This window comes from Empidonax traillii, unplaced genomic scaffold, assembly GCF_003031625.1.
Source record: "Empidonax traillii isolate 1590-97213 ecotype Southwest subspecies unplaced genomic scaffold, ASM303162v1 scaffold992:size1346157, whole genome shotgun sequence".
Lineage (NCBI taxonomy): Eukaryota > Metazoa > Chordata > Aves > Passeriformes > Tyrannidae > Empidonax > Empidonax traillii.
Genome location: NW_020956185.1, coordinates 806,312 through 815,200, shown reverse-complemented (window position 1 = coordinate 815,200; position 8,889 = coordinate 806,312). Strand labels below are relative to the sequence as shown.

Sequence of the window (8,889 nt, the reverse complement as noted above, 5' to 3'; positions counted from 1 at the left end):
AAAGTTCCATGTCTGGAGCAGGCAGAGAGCGAGTGGGCGTCATGTCTGTGACCCCCCAGCCCTGCTCATCACCCATTGCCCCCCAGGGTGACAGCAAGGGGACACGCTGAAGGGGCAAACCCACCTCCCCAAACCCAATCCTTCTGGAAAAACGACGAGTAAATCCAGCACCACAGGCTGGGATGGCGACGCTCCCGGGGGACGTCACCTGGGCTAGGGGTGGCAGTACAGGCGCTCCAGGGTGGCCACGCTGACCTTCTGCTGATAGTCCTCCATCCTGTCGTTCAGCTTCTCGTAGAGCTGGGAGAGGCAGGAGTCACGAGGAATCCCACCCCATCCCAACCCCATCCCAGTGCCCCTCCCTCAGGAATTCTGGGGACTCTGCACCTACCACGACACTGTTCTCGTTGGCGGAGCTCTCCCGCAGCGCCTGCAGCAGCTGGTCAATGGCAGTGTAGGGAAGCCACATCGTGGGGGACGTTGGGGACAGGGGGACCTGGGAGGGACGGGAGCCCTCATGCCGTGTCCTCAAGGAACATCCATCCCCCGTCACATCCCTCCCACCTGTGGGTGAGCTCACCTCGATCCCAAAATACTGGTGCCCTTTGCCCAGCACAGCATCCACATACTCCAGGACCAAATCCACGGCCTCCTCCAGCAGGTCGTAGTTCAGGTAGAGGCGCAGCAGCTCAGCAGCATCCACTTCCTGCAGAAAAAAAAAGGGAAACTCATCCAGGGAGTGTGACCAGGAGCCGGGACCACATTGGGAGGAACCTGCTCCGAGCCTCAGTCCTGGGCACAGGGCACCCAGCCCCGGGGCCTGGAGCAGAGAGCAGGGAGGTGGGTGGTGCTGGAAGGTGCCCGTTGGAGCGAGAGTGATCCAGTAGCTCTGGGACAGATGGGATTTTGGGACAGCTGGCTCCCTGTTCTCACCTTGTAGCTGTTAATGAGCCAGTTGGGCAGAGGGATCCCGTGTGCCAGGAGCTTGTTGATGACGCAGCGATGGTACAGGCTGTTCTGGGATGGGTAACGCTCCAAGTAGGATGACAGCAGCCTCCAGGCTTCATCCGTGGCACTGCAAGGAAACAATTCCCCTTGGAACACGTGCCAGCAGCTCCTGCCACTGTCTAGGAGGCCATGGTGTGCTCCAGGTCACGTGGGGACAGCGTGCAAACACAGCTCTCCCCATATCCCAGTCACACAAATTCTGCTTTAAGGGGTTTTTAAGGACCCCCGACACTCTGGATTCCCACAAGGCTCCTGTTTCCAGACCCTCCTGCTCCCAAACTGTGAATATGGACCTACCTGGACTCCTTGGTGGTGACCAAGGAAGAGAGCTGGTTTGCTGCCAGCCAGTCCCAGGCCTTGGCCTGCGCCTCTTCCCCTCCCAGCTGGAGCTTGATGCACCTGCATGAAAACCAAAAACCAAAGAAAGGTGGGTCCCTCCAGAGCCCAGCCCTTTCCCACTGCCATCAAAGCCACCCCTCGCAGGACTACTCCCAAGGAACAGCTGGCAATCAGCTGGATTAGCAGGAAAAGAAGGTTCTTAGGGCCAATTCCACCCCAAAACCACTGCGTCCCTCCGGCCCCACATCCCCCGAGGTGGGAGAACACCCGGACACGCACTTGAAGGTGAGGCCCTCAAAGATGGGTGTCAAGGGCAGCTTGAAGGTTTGGCACAGGGTGATGGCAGAGTCGAAGAGTCCGGCCCGGACCAGGAGAGACACCGTTTCCTCGGGCGTGGAGTTGCCTGAAGGGAAGGAGGACCAGGTAAAGCCTCTCCCAGTAACACCCAGTGCATACTGGGGCCTCACCCTGTGTTACTCATCGAGAGCTGCAACAGCACTGCGCTAACAGCATCAAACGCCCCGCAGCAGTACTTCTCAATCCATGGCTGGAGGCTTTCCTGGCCTCCAGAGCACCCCATGAGCCTGGGAGCTATCCCCTGGGGGGACTGCACAGAGCAGCAGGGAGCCACAGATCCATCATCACCTGGAGAGGAACTACAGAGGGACACAGGCAGCAATATACGACCTACAGGCAAATGCTGCTGCTGCTGTTTAGAACCACGGAATTAGTTGGAAAAGAACAAGATCATCAAGGCTAGGGAGGGGACAGCCTCGTCACATCTCTGTATCCAAGCAAACAAGGCACCAGCTCAGCTCTGCTAGCGCAGAAACTGTGGCACTCGGCTCCCTGCGTCTCCACTTTGCCCTCAAAGCAGCTGTTCCCTCCTTTCCCTGCAATCCCTTGCTGGGAAGTCACCTCCTCCTGACATTTAAAGGGGAAAGATGTGGACACGTTGTGTAACTTCTATCAAAGATATTAAAAGGCCCAGGGTGGGAGAGTTGTACCTCCCTGCTGTCCAAAAAGGAACAACTTTGAGGAGCTAACACTGTTCCATGAAGCAGGACTATCCAGGAAAATCATTTATTCATCAATTAAAAAGGTTGGACTCAATGATCTTGGAGGTCTTTTCCAACCTTAATCATTCTATGCTTCCATGATTTCCAGCAAGATAAAAAAGTGCCTTTTTGTCCCAACCCAGAAGCTCATCTCACCCTCCCTGCAGACCACCAGAGCTTGGAAAAGCCAAAAACCGGCAGAATGGTGGATGGATTTCACGGGAGGGATGGGGATTGGGCGGTCCCTGCCACCTGCTGGGTTTGTCCCTGGGGCAGGACAGGGACCTGAAGGGGTTGAATCGCTCTCACCTGCCACAGCTGCTGCCGACACGTCGTGTTCCACCAGGGTCAGCCGGATCCGGGCCAGCAAACATTCCCTCTCCAAATCCTCCAGCTCCAGGATCTCGATCTGGCGAGTGGCTGGAACAGATGGATACTGGGCTCTCAGCATTCCAAAAAGGGTTCTCTGGGCACTGTGCAGAATGTCATGGAATTGTATGGGTTGGAAGCGTGCTTAAAGCTCATCCATTTCCATGGGCAGGGACACCTTCCATTATCCCAGGTTGCTCCAAGCCCTGTCCAACCTGGCCTTGGACACTGCCAGGGATGGGGCAGCCACAGCTTCTCTGGGAAACCTGTGCCAGGGCCTCCCCACCCTCACTGGGAAGAATTTCTTCCCAATATTCCATCTAACCCTGCCCTCTGGCAGTGGGAAGCCATTCCCCCTTGTCCTGTCTCTCCAGGCCCTTTTCCAAAGTCCTTCTCCAGCCCTCTTGGAATTGCCCTTTAGGCATTGGAAGGGGCTCTAAGTTCTCCCTGGAGCCTCCGTACCCTTGTAAAACCATCTCCACACCCCTCTCCCACCCTAAGAGGAGCTGTACCCCAAAAAGCACCACAGGAATGATCAGGATTTGCTGACCTTTCCCTGGTCCCTTGACTGCACTCTCTCCTTGATACTATGCTCCAATTCCTCCTCCTCCAGATGTTACCTAATATTTGGGAACAGCTGCTGCTTTGCCTGCCAGGCACATGCCACAAAAAAAACTCTTCAGAAAGAGCTGGTTTAAAAATACCTGACCTTAAATTTTTCCCACCGGAAGGCTGAGGATAACCTGATCCCACATCCTGGGCTGTGGCACACACAGGCACAGCTTATTCCTGACAGGATTTCCAAGGACACAAACAGTCTTGAACAACCAGAAAATGCCTCAAAAAGGTGTTTGGTTGTTTTTTTTTTTTTTTTTTGATTACAAATTATTTCCACTGAAAAAAAAAGGCACTGTCAAGGCATCAACTTGCTGAGAGTGTGCACAGGAGCTCCTTAGGGAATAGCTGTATTCCTTGGGGAACCAGCTGTATTCCTTGGGGAAACAGTGGCAGTGTGTTGCAAATGGGACACTGGGAGAATGAGAAACCTTAAAATCCCCCCACATTATTGATCCAGTGGAGGTAAGAGCTGCCCTGAGCCATCTCCCAGCTCCCATGGGAGCAGCAGAGAGGCTCTGTGGAAACTCCAGAGGCACAGGAAGGACCAGGACTGGGCACTTACTGGGAACAGCCATGCACTCCCCATCGTGGCTCCTCTTCGGGGACGCTCCTGGGCGCTCGTACTTGTGGGAAAAAGCAGAAGGAGGGTTTATAGCCACATGGTTTCCCAAGGATTAATCACTTTGATAGGATAAATCCCAACAGGAGCCTTGATTTGGATCAGGGAAGCTGTACAACCCCTTGGGAACTCAGGTTACTTTATCTCTGGGGCTCTCAGGAACATCAGGATCGGGTGACCAGGCTGGAGCCACCTGAATCCTGATGGGGATTTGAAACACAACTCCTACTACACCAACTCTCCTTTGCACTGGTATTCCAGCTGCTCACACTCCCCTTTAACAAAAGGTGATATAATTCCCATATATATCCACCAGCCCATTTCCAGAAGTTATCCTGCTTCCACCCTGCTCCAGAAAGGGGAATGACACAAGGGTCACAGGTAGGGGTGATGAGCAGGGCCAGACCAAGAGCAGCGGATTAAGAGGCCCAACGCCTCTGTTCGCACTGGAAAGGATTCTGGAAGCTCCCCTGCAGGAAGCTCAGCATTCCTACCACAGCTCCAGAGGCTGGCTGCACTATCCAGGCGTATTCTGGGCGGATCAAGCGCAGGCAGTTAATAGCAGCCAGGAAACAATTTCCCTGTTTCTGGAGCCCTCGGAGCGTCCGCACCTCCCTGCCCAGGCGCATTCCGTACTCAAACATCACCGTTCCAGCTGGAAATAGGGGGAAAAAAAAAAAAAATCCATCAGCCAAGAAGAGCCTGGCGAGGCCACACACACGGCAGGGCCAGGGGTGTCCCGGGTGGGTGGGCAGGGACAATGTGCCATCCCAGGCTTTACCTTTCCGGTAGTTGTGCCGGTAGACGTGGAAGGCGTAGAGCAGCTCGTAGTAGTTGTGAGTCATCAGGTCCACTGCCCGAGCGTGGGATTCGATGATCCCGACGACCTGCAGCACAAACAGGCAACTCGTGGGTCCGTTAATCCCTTTCCTTTAAAGGCAGTGCCCCCAAGCCCCATGATCCCAGCGCAGGATTACCTCGTTGTGCAGGTTCACATAAGGGAATTCCACCAGGTCCTGGAGCTGGGATCGCTCGCAGAGAACCACCACTAGCTGGCGCAGGCAGTCCAGCTGCCTGTGGAGGGAAGCACAGCCCTTTGGAGGAGCAGGACTAAACCCAGGAGCAGGAACACAAACAACTCCAGGATGCAGGATTTGAGCCGCAACCAACCACTTTGCGACAAGCTCCTGCTTTGGGATGAGCTCCGTGGGATTTTTCCTGGCTTAGAACTTGGTTATCCTTTTAGATTTCTCCAGTGCTGGAAACAGAGATCCTTTGAAAAGGATCAGGAGGGCAGTCTCCCTCCCTCAATCAGTTAAAATGCATTCCTATTTCTCCTCCTTTATTCCAACACATTCTCTGCTAGGATGAAGCTTCCTCTACCCAGTTAACTTTCCAAGCTGAAAACTCAACTCCACATCTTTTCTTTATTGAAGTAAATTGACTTGGCTCCTAAAACTTTTAAACATGCAATGTTGCCAACAATCCTTCAGCCTCTTCCCAGATTTTTTTTCCTTCTTTTAGACATTCCTAATCCCAGGTGTCCTTAAAACGAACATCCAAAAATTGCCTCCGCCTTTTTAAACCCACTTTACACATTAACTCTTTAAGCACAGCAGCCACGTCTTATCTTAAAGTGTCATTTTCCTTTCAGTTTCACGGAAAAAATGGGTCCATGGGCCTCAAATAGAGGCAAGAACTGTCACCTACCTGCCTGGATCCGGGTTTTGTGTTAAGGCTACATATGCTTCGCTGTTGTGTCCCAAATCCAAGTGATGCTTGAAGATGCAGGTCCTCAAAGTAGCCTGAAAACAGCACAAACCAGTTATAAGACCAGCAGGAAATTCCAGTGGAAGAGGTTCCCAAAGTAACACCTTGCCGGAAAAGATTGACTGTGTACCTGGCTTCTCCAGTCATCTGCTGATTCCATGATGGCCAGGGTGGCCAACTGGATCACCAGCTCTGGCAAACCCACCATGTCCAACAAGCGAAGCACCTGGAGGAGAAAATAACTGAGTAAAGGGGGTTTGGGGTTGTTTTTTTAGGAGCTGCTCCTAGCTGAAAAGATTTTGCCAATGTTTTAGGGAATCAGACTGAAAAAAGGGAAGATTTGGGTAAATCACAGGGATCTGGATGAAACCCCAGCACAACAAGTCCAGGTTATGGCTTGCCTGGAGGATTTACCTCTGCACGTGGGGGATTTTTGAAGCATTTTAACATTAATGATTAGTTTTCTGGATCCTAATTCCAGGGATTCCCTCAGCAGGAGGCCAGCTCTGAGCTCGCAGTCCGACTGACCCAGGGCATTATGCAAGAGGAAAAGATCCTATCTCAAATTAAAGATATTAATTTTAATTTGCCTCAAAGCTTAATAACCTTCCCCTTAGGCAGTGTCTTGCATCGTGTCTGGACACGTCTGGCTTCTGCTTCCAGCAGCTGGATCTCATCCTGCCTTTTTCAGCTGGATAACAAAGTCCTTGGCTTTTAGGAAACTAATAGGTGGAAAGTACCTAGATTTCACATGCTCACCTTGTCATCACCCCCAAAGAAAGTAAACAGAGGTTTCACCTCCCAAATATTAAGTTTTCTGAGGTTCAAGCCACTTCTCCCCCAACCCCAGCCAGGGATTGAGCAGGAATTCTCTGCTCCCTGTGGAGGGACTTAGTGCCAGTTTCCCTGCTCAGGACTGTACCTTGTTGTAGTACTGCAGGCGTGGCGTGGAGACCACCTCGCCCTCCTCGGGCTGGATCAGCCTGTCCAGGAACTCCTCTCTTCCCACCTCTGAGGCAGCTTGGCAGAAGCAATCCAAAGCCTGGAAGCAGACCTGGAATCAGCTCCCTGTCCCGTCAGGTGACTGATCCAGCAGCTGTACAGGTGAGGGGACAGTGTGGCCTCTCCCAAGCTCATGAGATCTTCCCCAAGAGCAGATTCCATCACTCTGCTCCAACCCTAGCCTTTCCCAAATGAGGCAGAGCATGGGAAGGATGGTCTCCATGCACCTCCTGCCTTCCAAGGGAAAAGGTCCCTCAGACTTCAGAGAATGTGAAGAAGATATGGGGGGGAGGGTCTTACCTTGTGCCCCTCACCCATGACCAGGTAGCACCTGCCCATCATGAAGCAGCAGGAGCCCATGTTCACATGGCACCACGGCTGCAGCAGGCGGATGTATTCCTATGGGAGACAAGGAATGGGAGTTTGGATTCAGGTCAGCGCTCGCTCGTGATCTGCAGGCACCCACTACCAGCTGGTTTTTGGTGGCCCTGTTTAGCTCCTGCGCTCAGACAAATCCTGCTTTGCCAGCTCAAGGGCTGGTTTTCCCAGCCCCAAATTCCCATGGTTGCACTGATCATAGAATCCTGGAACAGTTTGGGCTGGAAAGGACCATCCAGTCCCACCCCCTGCCAGGGGCAGGGACACCTTCCACTAGACCAGGTTGCTCCAAGCCCCATCCAACCTGGCCTGGAACACTTCCAGGGATGGGGCGGCCACAGCTTCTCTGGGCAATGTGTGCCAGGGCCTCACGACTCTCACAGACAGGAATTCCTTCCCAATATCCAATCTATATCTCCCCCCTGTTCTGTCCCTCCAGGCCCTTGTCCAAAGCCCCTCTCCAGCATTCTTGAAGATCCTTTAGGAACTGCAAGAGGCTCTAAGGTCTCTCTGGTGCCTTCTCTTCTCCAGGCTGAACATTCCCAGCTGTCCCAGCCTGTCCCCAGAGCAGAGCTGCTCCAGCCCTGTGATGGAGAGACATCCCCACCGTGCTACCGGGAAAAAAACCTGCCCCAGTGTCTGTAGGGAGCACCTGACAAACAGCTTCCAACATCCCTGAAAATCAGACAGGATTCTTTCTACATTCCATTGCAGGGAATTGCAGAGGAAATGTGGACAGAGCACGGCGGGGAGGGCAAAGGCAGAGGAACAATGGGCAGGTGTTAGAAGAGGTGCAGGAGGTGGCCAGCAGCCAAGGAAGCACATGGATTCCAGCATGTGGGACAGGGGTGGGATGGAACATCAGCGGCACACCAGGGGCACGATGACACCAATGGGACCCAGCCTGGCCCTATGCCAGCAGAGCATCCTCATCATCCTTGGAGCAGCAGCCACGTCCCGCTGGCAGGGCTGTGGGACTCGGCAGGAGAAACCAGGTCTTGGAAGTCAAGGCACCTCTGCAGGTGCACAAACCCCCAGCACCTCTCCCCTCACCTTCCCCGGCCACAGGTCCACTCAAAGCCACGTGGCAACGCATCCAGAGCCTGGATTAGCAGCTACAAGAGAGAAATCCTGCTCCAGGCTTGCCTAACAGCCTGTCACACACAGTTTGGCCAGTGTCCCAGGCCACTGTTTGGTCACCAGACCTACCCCGTGCCCGCCAGCTCCTTGCAGGGAGCTTCCTGCATCCCCACGATTTGGGTCACCGTGCTCCCAGCAAAGCTGCTGTTATCTCCCCGGGGTCAAGGCACTTAATCCAAGTTTCCGTGACCGACTGGGATCAGGGAGCGGAACAGAAGGAGGAGGAGGAGCCGGCTCCTGCAGAGATAAAAGCCTGGAGGAGACACCAGCGAGGCGAAAGCAACACGAGGAGATTCAGAGCGTGTGCACATGCCAGGAGGGAGAAAGGATGCTGCTCCAATCTTGGCATTTCCTGGCTCAAAAGCTTGGAGGAATTTAAATTCTTCTCTCATTCTTCTCGGCAGCGACACAAAAGGAAGCACTTCAGCCCCCAGGTGTGAGGGGCTGGGAGGATAAAAGGTTCTGCTGAAAAACAGGCCTTCACAAACAGCCTGCCTGGCCCTGGTGCCTCCAGGAATGCCCAGACAGGGATGAAGCCTGTCACGTGGAGCTGCAGATAGGGAATTATGCCAGTCAGAAGTAGAGCAC

General features: G+C 53.7%; 1 protein-coding gene across 1 annotated transcript in view; it reads right to left on the bottom strand.

Moving 5' to 3' along the window:
* The window catches only part of NUP160 (nucleoporin 160), a 29,881-nt gene that overhangs the window by 7,646 nt on the left and 13,346 nt on the right, over positions 1–8,889 (bottom strand). Inside the window, exons 19-33 of the mRNA XM_027903709.1 lie at positions 7,084–7,182; positions 6,704–6,823; positions 5,912–6,007; positions 5,722–5,816; positions 4,989–5,085; positions 4,793–4,898; positions 4,506–4,666; positions 3,955–4,015; positions 2,715–2,825; positions 1,627–1,750; positions 1,306–1,407; positions 934–1,075; positions 581–706; positions 392–496; positions 209–300 (exon numbers count right to left, since the gene is read on the bottom strand). Of these exons, the coding sequence (XP_027759510.1) occupies positions 214–300; positions 392–496; positions 581–706; positions 934–1,075; positions 1,306–1,407; positions 1,627–1,750; positions 2,715–2,825; positions 3,955–4,015; positions 4,506–4,666; positions 4,793–4,898; positions 4,989–5,085; positions 5,722–5,816; positions 5,912–6,007; positions 6,704–6,823; positions 7,084–7,182 (1,632 nt within the window). The 3' untranslated portion in view covers positions 209–213. The remainder of the gene's footprint in view (positions 1–208; positions 301–391; positions 497–580; positions 707–933; positions 1,076–1,305; positions 1,408–1,626; positions 1,751–2,714; positions 2,826–3,954; positions 4,016–4,505; positions 4,667–4,792; positions 4,899–4,988; positions 5,086–5,721; positions 5,817–5,911; positions 6,008–6,703; positions 6,824–7,083; positions 7,183–8,889) is intronic.